The sequence below is a fragment of the Cavia porcellus genome, unplaced genomic scaffold (genome assembly GCF_034190915.1).
Source record: "Cavia porcellus strain 051 isolate PalLab524CR breed Dunkin Hartley unplaced genomic scaffold, mCavPor4.1 scaffold_12, whole genome shotgun sequence".
NCBI lineage: Eukaryota > Metazoa > Chordata > Mammalia > Rodentia > Caviidae > Cavia > Cavia porcellus.
The window spans coordinates 17,200,424-17,216,686 of NW_026947495.1; the positions used below are offsets into that span (position 1 = coordinate 17,200,424).

Below are 16,263 nucleotides of genomic sequence, written 5' to 3' on the forward strand. Positions count from 1 at the left end.
TCAAAGAACCAAGTTGCAGAATGGTGGCAGACTAAAGAAGTTGTTTGTTGGGATTTGACTCATAGGTGGTTATCTCTATAGCCAAGAGAAAAGGACGCCTGGCTAGTAGACAGCAGATCTTAGCAGCAACCATGTGGTATTGGCTTTAGGCGTGTGAAAAATATAATGTCTTATGGGGCTAGGAAGGCTTCCCAGATTTTAGAAGGATGAAAGGATGTCATACTGAGAAGTCAGGCAGTATGCCCCTGAGAGAGCATTTATGAAACTTTGAATGTGAAACCAAAGGTGAATTGGAGACTCTAGAAGTTTGTAAAAGCCAGGAATGTGGACCCATTAAGGAAAACTGCAAAGAAGGAGCACAGCCCACCCAAAGCAAATGCCTGGGAGCTACAACCACCAACAGTGCAGTAAGGGTGAATCACCAAAGCCCTTTGAAGTTCACATCTTGCCACAGATTGCCTTGCATGTTGGACATGAGCTACAGGAATTATATTTGCCATGCTGGAATTTGGATTTTCTTAGCTCTTGTTCCTTTCAATTCCCCTCTTTGTACCTTTTGGACTGGAAATTTGCTTGCTTTTATTCTCTTCTGTCTGCCACCCTGCCTTGGAGCCAGCTGATTATGAATGGAAACATCTACAAAACGTGAGCTGAAGTAAATCTTTCCTTCTTTAACTTTGAATGTTGGGTATTTTGTCTTAGCAACAAGAAAAGACACTAAGATATGCAATTTCAATAGTAAAGGCCTAAATCAATGTTGACAAAACACAAGCTAGCTGAACTGATGTCCAAAGTGAAAAACAAAATGAGACTACTGGAGGAGGATTAGATTTGTTTAAAGTCAACCTTAACAGGACGAGGGAATGAGATGGCTTAGGAATAAATGAGGAGAGGCACCTTCCAGGGAAACAGTCTACTAGTATTTATTTATTTAGAGAGCTGGACATGCTCCTGTGTTATTTTGTCATACTTGAGAGCCAGCTGAGTTTGAATAATGAAGATGCAGATGTTTTGTCCAGTAGTATTTATTTAGAGAGATGGGCATGCTCCTGTGTTATTTTGTCATACTTGAGAGCCAGCTGAGCTTGAATAATGAAGATGCAGATGTTTCATCTTCCTCACTGGTGAGCTGTCTGAAGAGGGAGCCAGGCTGCGTGGGGTCACCTGCTCTGGAGAGCGCTGAGGGGCCAACCTGCCACAGGATGTAGAGGAAGTGCCTTAGAGTCCACCTGAAGCCTCTGCCTGCTCCCCTCCCCCTTGCCCTGCACTGCAGTCCATGCCCCTCCAGTTGGAAGCCACACAGCACACACAGCAGGGCTGAGACAGCTGGATGGCTCTACTAAGAGGACTTTGCTCTTTCAAGGTTGGAAAGGATGTGGGCGACAGCCACGGGGTTTTAGTATCTGACAGAACTTCAATCTTGAGAAGGAAAATCAATCCAGGAAGAGAGTAACCCTATGTACCTGCTTTCCACAGTCTGTTCCTCTAATAGGGATAGAATTTAAAGGCCAGTAGCAAGATGTGGGAAAAGTTACAACACAGGCCATGCTTAAGGAGTGTGGATTTTTGGCAAAGTTCTTTTTATCTTTTTTTCTTAAATTGTCTCCCCAATTTAAAGCCAGATGTTTAAGAAGAATTTGTGACCTTAATACGTTCAATGACAGGCAGTACAAAAGGACATGTCGCAAATATTTTGTACAACAAGAAAAGAAACAACAACTGAACCCCACAAGACAAACTGAGCTCCCAAACACACATGTACACAGCAGAATTCAGAAATACCCAGGATGACTCTTCAGGCTTAATGGATGGCATCCTACTGAAACGAAATGTGTAGTAAGAGGAAAATGGAGATATGGAGAAAGCAAACTCATTTACTTGCCACCCAACTAAGCGCTATGGAAGATAAAGCCACCAGGACAAAAGGATTTTCTACAAATTACTATCATAAATATGTTGGGTGAGCAGTTACTGCTATTACTCTACTGAAGAAACCATCTTCATCCTGTTTGCACATTTTCTACAGCCTTGCACCTGGGATATGTTTCTATTATAAGTCCCTTTGGCAGTGGCAACAGGCATTTGTTAAATATTCTATTGGCTCAAACTAGTAAAACCTTGTATTTCTCTATTGCGCCACTATTAAGAGCAGCATTTGTGCATTCTGTCCCTTGCTTCTTTCTCACAGTTATTTCACGGGGAATTGACTGGGTTGGGTGGAATGGGATCAGCAAGGAAGAACTTTGTGGGCACTAACCTGGGCTTTTGTTTTGACGCCTGTGGTGCTTGACTTAGCCTTCCGTGTGCTCGTCATGCTCAGTGGAAGCAGGCCAAACCTCCAAGAGGAAAGGAAGAATTTCAGGGGCAGGAAGGAGCAACCTTGGAGCCCAGTGAGAGTTCTCACGATCTGGCTCACCTGATCTGACTCGAGGCCAATGGCAGTATGTTGTGGGCTTCCTGGGAGTTCAATGAACTGCTCCGAGGGGTGAACTGGTTCTCTGTACCAGTAACCAATCCAAATAGGACCTGATGTACAAGAGTGAGCAGAGCATAAAACAGGATTTTACTGTTCAGATCAGAGAATCATTTCTCCATTAGTAAGCACCACCAATGAATTTCTAACCGTCACTTTTGGAGCTGTTTTTTTGAGTGTGTGAATATTTCAAAATTACGTTCTTTCATGGAATCTCATGGCCATGTTGTTCTCATTCTGAGGTTTGTATCACAGTTTATTAATCCTTAACTATAACTTAAGAGGTTAGATCACTGCCACCCCAGTGCACGTGATTTGCTCTCATCCTCTTTCAGCCTTTGCATCTCTACTCAGCTGCCTGCGTGTCACCCTCTGCCAACACTGCCTCCCTGAGTACTAAGTGCTGAGCAGGTCTGTTGTGTAATGTGGGGCTGTGGCATTTGGTTCATGCTGAGGGTATTTTGAGGCAACTTACGGAAGTGCGCTGCACCAGAAGATGGAGGTTGCTGTTGAGGTACGGTGTGAACACATCCAGGTCAAAGGGGTCGATGAGAGCTTCCAACTGCTCAGTCACTTTCTCAGTTCTTAGAAAAGTGTACCATCGATATTTTCCAGGGTTTTTAAGGATGAAAAAACAATTTTACAACATTTTCTATTTACAGAAGTTCTGAAGTAGATTTGATATCTAAGTCAAAATCATTCTTTCCTGCTGTTTCTAGGGGAAGCACTAAGATCTCAAATTATACCCAGCGGTCACAAGCTGGACCTCCAGAGGAATGAAGTTCTGCCTACTTTGCTTGACATGAAATGCACCCAGCACTACACTTCTGAGGGGGTCAGGTCCCAGCAAACCACTATAAATTGAAAGCACCATAAACTGGAACTGACCACCACAGCCGAGCACCAGCACCTGCTCAGAGGGTACGTGGTTTCTCTTTATGACTACAGGGCTGCCCGGAGCCGTGGCCTCCGGATGCTGACCACATTTTGAGAGACGATCATAATGCATAGCACGAGCCCAGGAAAAGCCCCAACTGCCAAATGTGAATGGTAATTCTCCTGAATGCTTGCTGTTTTCCCTCCATAGTACTGTGAAAAAAAAACTGAGAACAGCCCCCATGAGCAGGGAGCATCTCCATGCACTGGGAAGAGACCTTGGTGGACAGCCCAGCAGAGATGCAGTACCTGCAGTCCAGCTTGCCATGACCACTCTTCATCTCTTGCTTGCTACTGAGGACAATGCGGAGGTAGCGCAGGTCATAGAGGAGCTGCAGCGCCCAATTCTGTGTCAGTGGAAATGCGCCTTCCTTCTGCAAGTGAATCCCCAGCCCAGGGACACATGGCTCATTATGTGGCACAGGGACTAAGTGAGTGTTCTGACTGGGCTACACCTTGGTGTTTCCCAGGCAGGGTTAATCTCACAACCACAGTGTGCACTAGCAGCTGGGTCAGAAGGCTAAAAACCTAAGAGCAGAGCATTCAGGGAGACCCCGCCCTTAATCAAACAGGCCTCACTGCTGCTGTAGGTGTCATTTCTGCAAACCAGGGCTTCGTGCGTGAAGGAGGCATATGGTGAGGAACCCTAGCAGAGTAGAACTCACTGACTTTGTTCCCGTGTCAGGACTGCTCCTGTCTTTCACATGTGTCTAATGCAGTGGGAAGCAGAGGCTGGGGGACACAGACTTCCCCCTACTCCTGCCTGTGCCACAGCTGTGGAGAGCAGCTGCCCTCCTAATGGGCACCCCTGCTGAGGATGAGTGGGAGATCTCCATGTTAGCTGGGAGGAACCAGCTGAAGACTTCATCTACTGGGCACATAAAAGGAAATGCAAGGTTAATCATTTGCCCAAAGTCTGCAGTGAGCAGGTGGCAGTGCCAGGGCTGTGAGCTGGGTCTCCTTTCTCTGAAAGCCAGCATCTGGCTCACTTGTCCTGAAGCTCCTCCTTCAGGGAGACTAGTATGCCCCAAGAGAATGGGTGTGAGCCACAGAGCTGCAGGAGCCTTTACAGGACCGGATGCCTGGGCTGCGTGATACTTAACACTCCAGACCTTTGATGTGAACTGGCAACAACCAAGAAAAAGAAAAGCCTTTGCTTATTACTAATGGGGGATCAATCAAACACCCACCTTTTGCTTTCCTTCTGAAAGTTTCTCATAGGCAGTGATTACTTGAACCATGCAGTTTTTCAGCATCTCCTGGAGTGTCACTTTTGGCAGGGTGTGGCCTCCAACCCGATTCATTTCCTGGCATAAGCTAAACAGGAAGGACTGTACATACCAGGATGGCTACAAAAACAAAGGAATGTCATGTTGCCAACTTACACCCATTAAATGACACATAGCAAAAGTGGGCCCATTTATCCTTTCAAGGCACATATGCCAGGACCTTGAACTCCCTGCTCAAGCATCTCCCAGATACAAAGTCTCTGTGAAGTCTTCGCTTTTGCGGTCTGAGGTCCACCAGGCAGACGGCATTGTAATGCTGCTGTCTCACTTCAGGGTAAGTGGTTATCTTAGCACAAGGCCCATGCTACCAAGGAAAGTATCATCAGTTCGCTTCTAAAGCGGCCTTTGATCTAGGTGTTCTCACATCCTCATGCCCCCCAGTCCTGTGGTACACCTCTCGGCAACTACTCCTTCGAAGCTGCATGTTGAATGACTTTCTGAGATTGTTTTGCTTCCCCAATAGGAGGTCTTTCCCTTCTTCAGCTCAGGTCCCTGTGATGGCAGCATGTGCTCACCTGTGAAGGGAGTCGGATCTTGGATGTGATGCTGCTGCCAGACTCAGTCTCCTCCTGGATTTCCAGTTCCTCCCAGTTTGTGGCTGTGGCTAGGATGGAGCCAGCGTCATCTAAAAGTAATGACTGGGTAAACCTATGGACCAGAACCTGGTGATCAAAGTAAAATATCCATGTAAGTCCTACAGACTGTAGCGTTTGTTACCTGGAATGATCTTCAAACCACATTAAGCTGCTGAGGTTGTAAGTGGGATGATGAGGGGTCACCACTACCCTCCTTTTGCTAATTACCACTAGCAATAAGGGGAATGCAGATGCTATGCACCTTACTCACATCAAACACTACCATACACTGTAACAGCTTACTTATCTTGTGAGGAGGCAGCTAGAACAGCCTAACATAAAATCACGTAAAAATAAAAAAAAACACACATCCATTTACAGCTAATTCAAGCAGCTAGATAAGCTTTAAAATATTAAAGACAGAGAGACACAAGATTAAAATAAAATTACAGACAAGGACTTTTCCTCCCCACAAGTTCATACAGAGTAGGCCAAGGTGACAGTTCCTCCGTTTCTCCAGTCTATACCTCAAAGACCCACTGCTTTAAACTCATTTTCTTTGAAAAAAGCTTTTTTCACATTCTGCTTATTCACGTAAAAAAAAAAAAAAAAAAAAAAGAAAAGAAACCTTAAGTGATTTGGATTTCCATTCAAAATCTCTTCCTGGGAACAGAAATATTTCTCTTATTTCCAATAAATTATTTCATAATTCTTCCTTTTGTCTATGATTTCATTCTTTGAGTTCATGAGATTATGAGCTGTTTATATAAAATTAACTATCTCAATATGTAAGCAGTGGACAGTGCAGGATTGAGATATTTACACTGAGGGCAAGACAGACAGACCGGGGCTGGGGATTTAGCTCAGCAGCATAAGTGCCTTTCTTGCAAGTGTGTGGTCGTGAGTTTAATCCCTGGTACCGATAAAAACAAAAAAGACAAAAAAAAAAAAAAAAAAAGACAGACAGACCTCTGCCCAGGCAAAAATGTTTTAGTTCTTTTTCGTGTGTGTGTGTGTGTGTGTGTGTGCATGTGTGATTATTATGGTATTGGGGATTTAACCTCACACCTTTGCACTGAACTCTATCTCCCAATGATTTATTATTATTTTGTTTACTTTGAGATAGTCTTAATATGGCATGAAGTGGCCCAGGCTGGGCTTAAAAATGTGATCCTTCTGCCTCAGCCTCTCATTACTAGGATCATAGGCAAGTACCACATTTTACGGATTTTTCATTTCCCCTGATAGAAGGGAAAAAAGAAGGCTTTCTGTCCATAAAATCTAAGTTAAAAACAAGTAGAAAAGGTTTACACTTGAATCACCTTGGAGAGGCAAGTTGCACACAACTGTGAAATAAGCTGTTACTCTCTTACAACCTAAGGAACTAAGGTTAGTCAGACCTGAGTAAGACAAAGGGAGGCAAACAAAAGATCCTAAGAATCTCCTCTCACTCACTTTCACAACTGCTGAGCTCCAGACCTGGTAGCCCATCACACTGTGCTGGAGAAGTAATTCTTTCACCTCCTGCCACTGGGCCTGTCCGGGAATGAGATCCTGAGCTTTCCCCTTCGCCTGCTTTTTCGGAGCCCTTGTCTCCCTTTCTGGTTTCTCAGCACTTCTAGACCTTCCCACAATGCACAGCTTCAGGTGGGGGCACAGTTCGCCTAGGGACTGGCAGAGTCTGGCCATGAAGAGGACCGTGTGCAGCTTGGTGCTGTGGAGGACATCCTCCTGGGCCTGTACAACAACTTCGATGCTCTGCAGCTCCGCCTGGATGCAACCCATGATGTATTTGACACACTCCATAGAGTGAGTCCGCAGCATGGCTTGCACAGTCTCAGCATCTGCATATCGGTCAAAGGCAGAGTTCTTGGCCTGCAGCATAGGGGCAGTATCCTTGGGCAGGGCCGAGTCATCAGAGGGAAGGTAAGTCAGGAGGTCATCCAGTTTAACCTTTAGCTTGGAATCCAAGGCAGTACAGAAATTCTGGACATGAGGACTAATAGCCTGGGCTTTCATGGAGAGGCCAGTACTGGCTAACTGGGGTCGGTTTGCCACACTGACCCAGGCGGCATCAGAAGGCAGGTCAGTGGGACTCTCATGCCAGAGGAAGAGAGACATGTTTTGCTCAAAGAGAATGTGCTTGTTTGGTGTAGAACTGCCGGAGCTGCTCTCAAGTTCCTGCAGAGCTGAGAGCAGCAGCTCTTTGGAGCTACTGGAGATGGACTCAAAGCCTTCCTTTGTCAGAGTCTGAAAGAGAATGAGAGGACAGTTCTAACCCTTGCTCTTTAATGAAATTTCAAGTAGCAAGTGATCTTAGCATTCAGAATGTTCCCAGGACATTCAGAAAATCTTCGTGGTGTGGCAGAGAATCAAAAGATACCACCCTGATAGACATGGGCTTGTTCCAGGCCACCTACGTGAGGTCTGGTATGCTGCTCAGGTCTAGTCTCTCCAAGTGGTAGTGAGTAGGGACAGAATAGACCCAGGAAGTGACAGGAGGCTCTCAGGATAGGCACAAGTTCACACTGGGCCGGCTGTGAAACAGGGGGCCCAGGTGGTTTCCCGCCTCACCTGTAGGCGGTCGAGGAACAGCTGCTGCATCATGTCCTCCCAGAACAGGAGTGGCTTCTCCAGAAGCCGCCTGCACACCACCTCCCAGCTTTGTCTGGCGGGCTCACTTGTAAGTAACTGCCATATGGCATCCCGGATCCCAGCGAGACCTTTCATGCTCTTCACATACAGAAGCAGGTTAGTGATCCCGTTCTTAATATCTTCAGTACACCTGAACAACATTTCCCATGAGCTTCATTATGCTTGTGGTTTCTATACCATTATTAAGAAAAATGACAATAACTTGATTCCAAACCTTTTTTTTTGAGGCGGTGAAGTGTCTGGGAATCAAACCCAGGACCTCTGCAGTCAGATAGATACCGAGCCTCTTTTAAAATTTTATTTACTGGGAATAAGGTCTAGCTATATTACCAAGTTACTCAGGCTGGGGTCAAATTTGAATCCACCAGCCTCAGCCTTCCAGCAACCATTCCCCTCTACTTGAAAATCTCTTACCTAGAGACAGAGACACAGACACATATAAATTCAGAGCACTTAGGTGCCAATGTTTCTGAATGGTTCTGGCACAGAGTCCTTAGCCCTCTTCATTCTTACTTTCTTAAAGATATGAGAGACTCTCAAGATCCATGGAATTGTTTCAAATACAAAAGCATTAAATAAAATTTTAGGAATTGGAAAAACTCTTACTTAAAGAGAATTTAAGGGCCCCTACATAACATTGTCAAAGACAATTTTCTTCCTTGGTTCTCCCCCAGGGGAATGCAGGGGCACTTCAGCCAAGTGGCTGGGATTCTCTGCACAGACCTCACTGACCCATATACGGCCACATCACAGGCTGCACGGGGGCCAGGCCCGCCTCAGAGGTATGTGCTACTCACATAGTGATCCACTTCTGCAGCGTGTCTCTCAGGTATTCCTGGCTGATGGGATGTGCCAGGGTTCGGAGCACTGGCTGGAACTCGACGACAGATGATGGCAGGTGTCTGAGCCAGCTGCCCAGCTTCATCTCCCCTTGCAGGATACTAATGCCTTTCCCTAGAGAAAAATCTCAGTGAGAGGTAGCCCAGGCCATACCTGGAAATACATTATTAAAAATGGACCTCAGAGGAACTTCCAAAAATCCAATTTTCACTGGTGAGTCAAAATAGAACCCTACAACAGAGGGAAAAATAAAGTACAGCATATGTCCAGTCCCTCCTCAACAGGGATCAGAATTCCTGTAACTGTGGTCATCTCTGGGATGAAGAAGTACAGGTAAAAAGAGTAGAAGGAAGACATAGTGCTGTGCACACCCTAACATTGTTTTTCTTTCCTTAAGGTAGGATCTTGCTATGTTGGCCAATGTGTCCTCTAACCCTGGGCATCAGTGATCCTCTTGCTTCAGCCTCCTGCAGACCTGGGACTACAGTAACACATCACCTGGCAACCTCTGACATTTTAACACCATATTCCTATCACCCTTGAGGAACTATGCGGTGCAGCTTAGAGGTGATGCACCCTGTACTCTATGTGCAAAGTCCTGTGAGTTTGAAACCCCGGGCCCTTCTGAAGTGACTCATAACTCTGTTTGCCAGTGCACTAGAGATTAGCTATCCTCATCCTCTGTGAAAGGTGTAAAGTAGCAAATGTAAGCACTGGAAGAGAAACCAAAATACAAGGGAACAGTGTCTGAGCACAAAGGTCAAGTCACTCAAAGATGAGGTTGTATGATATTGTATCTCTTTTTGGAAATGGCCACTTGGTCATAGCCACACTCAATTGTTTGTTTTTGGTCTTTGTATGTATTTCTGCTGTTTTGGAGACACTTCCACGTGCCTTTGTACTCCTGGAGTTCTAAGGCACAGCTTGCTCTCTCAACATTTTTTTCTTAAATAACTTCCATATGTATCAAATAACTCCCATATGCAGATGCACTGCAGGTGTGTCTCTGAGAGTCATTTGCTCAACCCAAGGACCATTCCAACGTATTAATCCTCTCTAGTGTGTGAACTCACCACCAGACTCTTCAAATCAGCTCCTTTTCTAGTTAACTTGGACACTTCCCTTTCCAAACCAACCCATCATCAAATCCTTTCCTCGAGATGCCAGGTAAGGTGGCACAGGCCTGTAATCCCAGTACTGAGTAGGATAAGGCAGGGGGGTCACTATGAGTTTGAAGCCAGCCTGGGCCTCATAATGAGTTCAAGGCCAGTGTGAACTACATAGTGAGACCCTATCTCAAAAAAAATCCTTTCTTCAATAGACATGAAGATTGTCCAGTGAGCTCCATTTCTACAGCTCCCTTGTAATTTACAATCTGTCTCCATGATCACAATGACAGCCTTCTACGTGAGCCCTCAGCATCCCTCTACCCTATGGGATCCCACTAACACTTAAGAGCCAGTTGTAGTTATTTAATTACAGTTGAAATACAGGCTACCCAACTGAAGGGAATACATGAGAACACACAGGAGCTACACAATCTAGGAAGGTCCCAGAAGGTATCCATTGTTCCTTGGATAAAGTGCACACTCCCAAGCCTTGCCCACAAGACCTGCCTTTAATTGGCTCTTGGCAACATCTTATCTCCTCTCGTGCTCTTTTAAATCTCACTCAGGAAACCTCACCCTCACTGGCCTTCTTCACTTCCTCCATGACACTACCATCTTCCTTGCCTTACAGTTCTATATACTCTCTTCCCTTTGCTTGGAACTCTCTTCCTTGATAAATTATATTCTACCTTTAGCCTTCAGTTTAATGATCACTTCGTCATGTAGTCCTCTCTGGCCCTAGCAAGTTCCAGTCACAGTTCCCAAGGCAACTTGTATTCTGCATTTATAGCAATGACTAATAGTGACATTAAACAGTTGTTTGCATATTAATGAGTTTAATATCTGCCTCTACCACTAGACCATGACCTCCGTGTTTCTCTAGTTTCCTGGCCCAGTGGCTGGAACAAGTTAGACTCTGGGTAAGGATCTATTGGATGAGCCAGAAAACTGTTGGTTAAGAGCTCACCGGTGGGATGCTGGCCTGTGATGGTCTCCAGAGTAGAGAAGAGCAGCCCACATGGCAGGCATGGATCTGGCAGCAGCCCTTCTGGTAAAGTGTAGAAAAGGGCATGTGCTTGGTTTAACGTGGTGGCCACCAATTCCACTAATGAGCAAAACTGGGCCTTGATGCCAGAACCTGTGAGAAGAAATCACTCTCTTTAAACAATTTCTAGTAGAAAAGTTAAAGACATAGCCCTTTGGATGCTCCAGTCTCTTTCTGCTCACCCTGTTCAATTCTATACTTAAGGACCAAAATTTTGGAAAGAAGTCACACCCACCGTGGTTCGGCTGGCTGAGAAGTGTCTGAATAGCTGCCTTTCTGGCCATCAAGAAATCTGTGAGGGCTTGGCGAGGAGAACTCTCTTCTAGGAGCATTATAGAGCAGAGGGCCCCTGCCACAGCTTGGTCAGACACAGCTTGACATTTGAGCAGCATCTTGCTTTCACGCAGAATTGTTGACCTTGAAAGAAGATGACAAACATCAGCAGGAAATTTTTAACATCTTGGGGTGAAGAGCCCTGGTATACTGGGAAAGAAGACAGATTCCATAAAACTGCAGTGATGAAGGCCTGGCAATCACTGGAGATCTTCCTGTAGCATCTACTTACCGGAAGTGGCTGGCTGCTGTCACCTGCCGGATGAGTATAGGAAATCGGGAGAGGACTGGACTGTACTGTGAACTGGATGCATCCAGCTGGAGTAGGCTGTGGAGGTGGCAGCAGAGCAGGTAGAGCTGTGTGGCATGGAGATACTGAGAGGCTTCCATGGAGCTCCAGATCTTCTCAGGAATTTCCAATAGCAGCTTGATCTGGGCAGCCATGCTGTAAAACTTCTCCTGGGACGCTGGCGGTTGCTGTTGGGAAGGGCATAACAAAGTCAGAAAAATAAAAGCCAGATCAGTGTTCTGCAGGCTAAATGACAAGTCAGAGGTCCTTCAGTATTTTAAGGTTTCACTATTCTGGACTCAGTGCCACTTGGCTGGGTGTCAAGGTCTAATGTAAAGTAAACACCTTCATCATCTCACCCTCTGGTTACCAGTAATGCTCTTTTAGTGCTATTTGTTTTGTTTTGTTTTTTGGTATTACTGAGTTGACCCCAGTTGACTCAGCTACATCTCCAACTCCTTTTTGAGAGTGTCTTGTCACTCTAATTATGCTTGATCTTGCTATCTTCCTACTTCAGTTTCCCAGAATGATAATATTAGAGATGTGCACACCATGCCTGCCTATCCTCCTTACCCTGTGATCCTCTTGGATGTCTTGATAGCAGCAACCCCTGCAGGCTACTCCTCCTGCAAGAACTGTCTATTTTCCTCATGTTCAGCCTTACTATTTTTGCCCTGTTGTTTAAAGGGCACCAAGGGCTTCTTTGTTAACTGCTCTTCACCAACTATGCAAATCTTTTATCTTGAGGATTGTGGCTTTTCCCCATCTTAATCTACCCTCTCAAGCATCACCTCTCACAGGAGTACTGCCTCATAAAAGAGCTGGAGGGAACTCCAGCTTAGGGCCTTTAATGGTCTCTCTTTCCACCATTCTTAGTGCAGTAGGAAGGCCCTTATCACATAACAAATGCCACTGCCTTTATCCAGACATGTAAAATGCCGACTATGACAAAATGAATTTTTGTTCTTTATGAATAATCCAATCTGACATATTTTGTTATAGCAACATAAATCAACTAAGAGCTACATTCCAAATCTCATGTTTTTAAGGACCTTCCTTCTTGAGGACCCAATCTGAAAGTGATTTCCTTTACCACTCTTATGGCAAATTATTTTGGGAATTCATCTGTTATGCTAAAATATTCCCTACTGCTGTTCTAAACCACTTCTATTTCTTATGAACCTGTCTTGAATTTATAACCTAGAATATCTCAGTAGGATGGATCAGAGCAGGAATTAGGAGACTGCTGCTTATTTGTGAACTGAACAAAGACACTCAAATTTGGAGCGAGGGAGGGGACAGAAAAGCAGATATAGTAACTATGAAAATGAATACACTTCTAAAGTCAGGTCTTTTAATAAGTCTGAAAGTATGGTTCAGTCACAGCAAATTCTGGCCACCTGCAGAACAAGTACTTCACACGCAGTTCATGGAAGGTTGAGGTCATTCATTTCAAAAACTTCCAAAGAATTTCCAACCATCTTTATATATAGTTCTTATGCATTACCCCATTGCCTAGCCTCGTTTTCTGTAACCCGGGTAGCATGAGAAGGTCCCGCAAGCGATCTAAATGTACTTTTGCAACTTACTCTTCCCTATCACACTAAGTTGTCACCGGTTACGCTCAAATGCCTCGTACACCTGCTTCATCTCCATGCCCCTCACTCTGCTCATCCCTAGGTCAATTTTCTCCAGGGAGGCCAGAGGCTGCTCCTCATTTACTGCCCCCTTCCTTCTCCTTATCATTAGTGTTTGGGAGAAGAAAAAAAAAAAAAAAAAAGGCAGGGAAACCTGAATTTGAAGAGCCCCAGTTCCCTATGATGAACATGTTCGGGTGCTCAAATGTCAGGACTTGCCACCTCAGATCCCCTCCAACTCCAAAGGTGGGGATGCCACCTGGCTGGGTGAATTTATTCCTGGGGGCAGGACAGGGAAAGACGGCTGGGCCGAAGAATGAATGACTGGAGGGGAATATGTGAACCTAAGGGAGAAATCTGGTCCCTGGAAAGAACGTCAGGAGGTGGTAAATTCGGTAAAGGGTAAACTCGAGCCCTAACAGGGAGTCCGGCCGCGGTGAGCGGTTCGGGGAGGAAGTCCGGACCGCTCCAGAAGACACCGTCGACGACATGTGGCGAAAGGACCTGCAGCCCTCCAGGGCCGGCCCGTGCCGCTCACTCCCGGGGATGAGGTTGGCGGGCCGGGGCGGCTGCGGCACTGACCTGCGGGGCCCGCGGGGGCCGGGAGGCGGCCGAGCCGGCCTGGCGGAGGCGGCCGCAGTACTGGTCGGTGGCTTTCACCGCGTCCACCAGCCCCTCGGCGCAGCGGCGCATCTGGCCGATGGTGTCGGCCGCCTCGATCAGGTCGCGGTACCGCTCGCCCACCATCTGCCGCAGCTCCTCCTTCTTGTGCTCGATCTCGGCCCGAACCTGGCGCTCTAGCCTGCGGATTTCCTCAGCCCCATGAGTCTCGAAAAGCGCTGCAGAGTCGCGCAGATCCAGCCGCTTCAGAGCCGCAGAGGTAGCCATGGCCGCCACGATACTGGACTCAATCAACGGTCAACCACTTCCGCCCACCAGCCCCGCCTCCGCCCCGCCATTTTAGATGAGGGCAGAAGTGCTTCCGCTCCCTCGGAGCCGCCATGTTTGTTCTGGGCTTCTTGGGTGTGACAGATGGGCGGTGTTGTTTGGAAGGCAGGTGCCTACTTAGAATTTAGCTAGGGACTCGAGTTACCTAAAAAACTAGGTAGCAAGGTTGATTGTTCGCTTGCCAGCCGACACCTGAAACACTTTTAGGTGCACCTGGACCCTTTCCTTGATAGAAAAAAAGCCTTAAGATAGAGTTATTGCAATTAGGCATGTGTCATCTGACTGTCATTTCTGCCCTAGACGCTTATGTCCCCTTCTAGGACATGGTAATGCCCCCAGGGACCATGTTATTTCGCTGTCAGTCGGCCCCATTTCTGTCGAATCTCCTGTTAAAACCTGGCTACCCAGATATCTGGTAGCTTGAGGACTGGAGGCCAAGGGTGGATCACAATGTTTGACCCTGCTACTGCCACCTGCTGGTGCCTTCCGACGCACCATGCCCCACGTCCCCGTGACACGTAGATGCAATGTAAGGAGGCAGATTTGCATCCTGTTATTTGCTAGCGTCATTAGCTGAATGTCATTTGAGAAAAAAAGTTTGAGACCATTTCTGTACGTTGGAAAAAGTTAAATTGCAAAGACTGCCTCAGGGACTCCCGAACACTTATTTTGCTTGTTTCTTTTTCTGATTAGTTCTTTGAGGTTTTCCGTTTTGCTTCAGACCTTCATTTCGTCAGGACAAAAGATGTTTCTCCAGCTACATGTGGCTGAGCAGAAAGTGTTGGACAGAAAAAGTGCAAGGAGGCATCTGGAATGGGGTAGGTGTTAACCCAATCAGTAATGAAACCTGCATCTCCTAATTCAGAACCCTCATGTTGAGTTTATAACAGACAATTTCACTCCCCAAATAGTACATTGTGTCATCAGCCATTTTCCACACTGACCCTCTTTGCCATCTATGTCAGTCTGATATTCAGCCCTCCTGCTGCCCTCTCCCACCCACCAGCTTCATTATTTCCAGGCAATTCCCAGACAGCCACAAATTTCCCTCTGTACATAAATTATTAACTTTTGTTATTCTACTTTACCTCACAGTAGTCCTACAGTACAGGGAATATCATTCTTGCTTCACAGATGGTTCACTTGAGACCCTAGGAGGAAAATAGATGTACTCACTACCATTTGCAAAGTCTGTTATACCCATCAGCTCTGTAACTATTCTATAAGTAGCAAAAACCTAAGGAAGGCTATTTATTTACCTACCAGTGTCACACAGCTTGTAAGTTACAGTGAGCACTTGCACCTAGATTTTTAAATTCTTAGCTACTGGCTTTTTTTACTTTTTAAGTTTTCTCTAAATTCAGAATGCCCCTTGGTGATAGGGCTGCATTTCTGGCTGTGCAATCTCATTCTACAGGGGACAATTTATGTTTCCTGCACAGCATCTGCAAAATCTGTTCTATATCTTGGGAATTCCTTTCTGTGTGGAAGGATCTTTCACTAGGATTCCTTACAGTTACAGGGCAAGCCAGTGGCCTGGGACGAATGAACTAGATATAACCATCTGGCCTCTGAATGGACAGAATGCTGGTGAAGTCAGGAAGCAGGGAAGGGATGAGTTGTTCTGCTAGCAGCCCAGGGGTTACCTGCAGCTTGCATTCCCCAGGGACAGCAGGGGCAGTGAATCCAGCTGCAGCTCGTAAGTGCCAGTGCTAGAAACAGAGCTGTTGGTACCTGCAGTTATCCACAGGGTGACCTCTCCAGAATCATCCAGTGGCATGCTTTGATTGGATTTGGATATGTACCTTCCCTTTGTCCATTTTCCCTGTTTCTCCAGCTTTGTTAGAGATGTTCACTCTGTCTAATGTTTTGTTGATAAATTCCATTGCTTTATTTTTAATGTTTTTGTGGTATTGGGGATTGAATCTGGAACCTCACAGTGGCCTACATCCCCAGCTTTTATTTTTTGTATTTTTGGTTTTTAGACAGGGTCTTGGTAAATCACTAAGTTGCCCTGGCTGGGCTCAAAGGAGTGATCTTCTTGCCTCATACCCCCAGGCTGGTAGGATTATTGGCTTGTGTCACCAGGCTTGACTGATAAATTTCATTTCTTTGAAGCTTAAAGACAAGGTCT

General features: G+C 46.0%; 1 protein-coding gene across 3 annotated transcripts; it reads right to left on the bottom strand.

Moving 5' to 3' along the window:
• Positions 1-898: 898 nt before the first annotated feature.
• On the bottom strand, positions 899-14,107 carry LOC100716779 (conserved oligomeric Golgi complex subunit 1). Of its 3 annotated transcripts, none has more exons than XM_063258950.1 (15): positions 13,764-14,107; positions 11,488-11,732; positions 11,158-11,339; positions 10,845-11,015; positions 8,726-8,882; positions 7,848-8,058; positions 6,729-7,523; positions 5,214-5,360; positions 4,600-4,758; positions 3,659-3,783; positions 2,949-3,057; positions 2,417-2,526; positions 2,258-2,336; positions 1,783-1,816; positions 1,010-1,192 (listed from the first exon to the last, which is right to left on the bottom strand). In XM_063258950.1, exons 1-14 carry the CDS (start codon positions 14,067-14,069, stop codon positions 1,802-1,804), a joined length of 2,811 nt encoding a protein of 936 aa, XP_063115020.1. In that variant the 5' UTR covers positions 14,070-14,107; the 3' UTR covers positions 1,010-1,192; positions 1,783-1,801. The 3 variants fall into 3 exon arrangements, with proteins under 3 accessions (XP_003478656.3, XP_063115020.1, XP_063115021.1); XM_063258951.1 differs by having other exon boundaries at positions 1,783-1,819; XM_003478608.5 differs by lacking the exon at positions 1,783-1,816 and having other exon boundaries at positions 899-1,192; positions 13,764-14,106.
• Between the last annotated feature and the right edge of the window lie 2,156 nt (positions 14,108-16,263).

Coding starts and splice junctions, on each gene's coding strand:
- LOC100716779 (XM_003478608.5), bottom strand. CDS start 14,069: ATGGCTACCTCTGCGGCTCTGAAGCGGCTGGATCTGCGCGACTCTGCA. Junction 11,340..11,487: donor ACAGCAGCCAGCCACTTCCG/GTAAGTAGATGC, acceptor TCTTCTTTCAAG/GTCAACAATTCTGCGTGAAA. Junction 8,059..8,725: donor CTGCAGAAGTGGATCACTAT/GTGAGTAGCACA, acceptor AATGTTGTTCAG/GTGTACTGAAGATATTAAGA.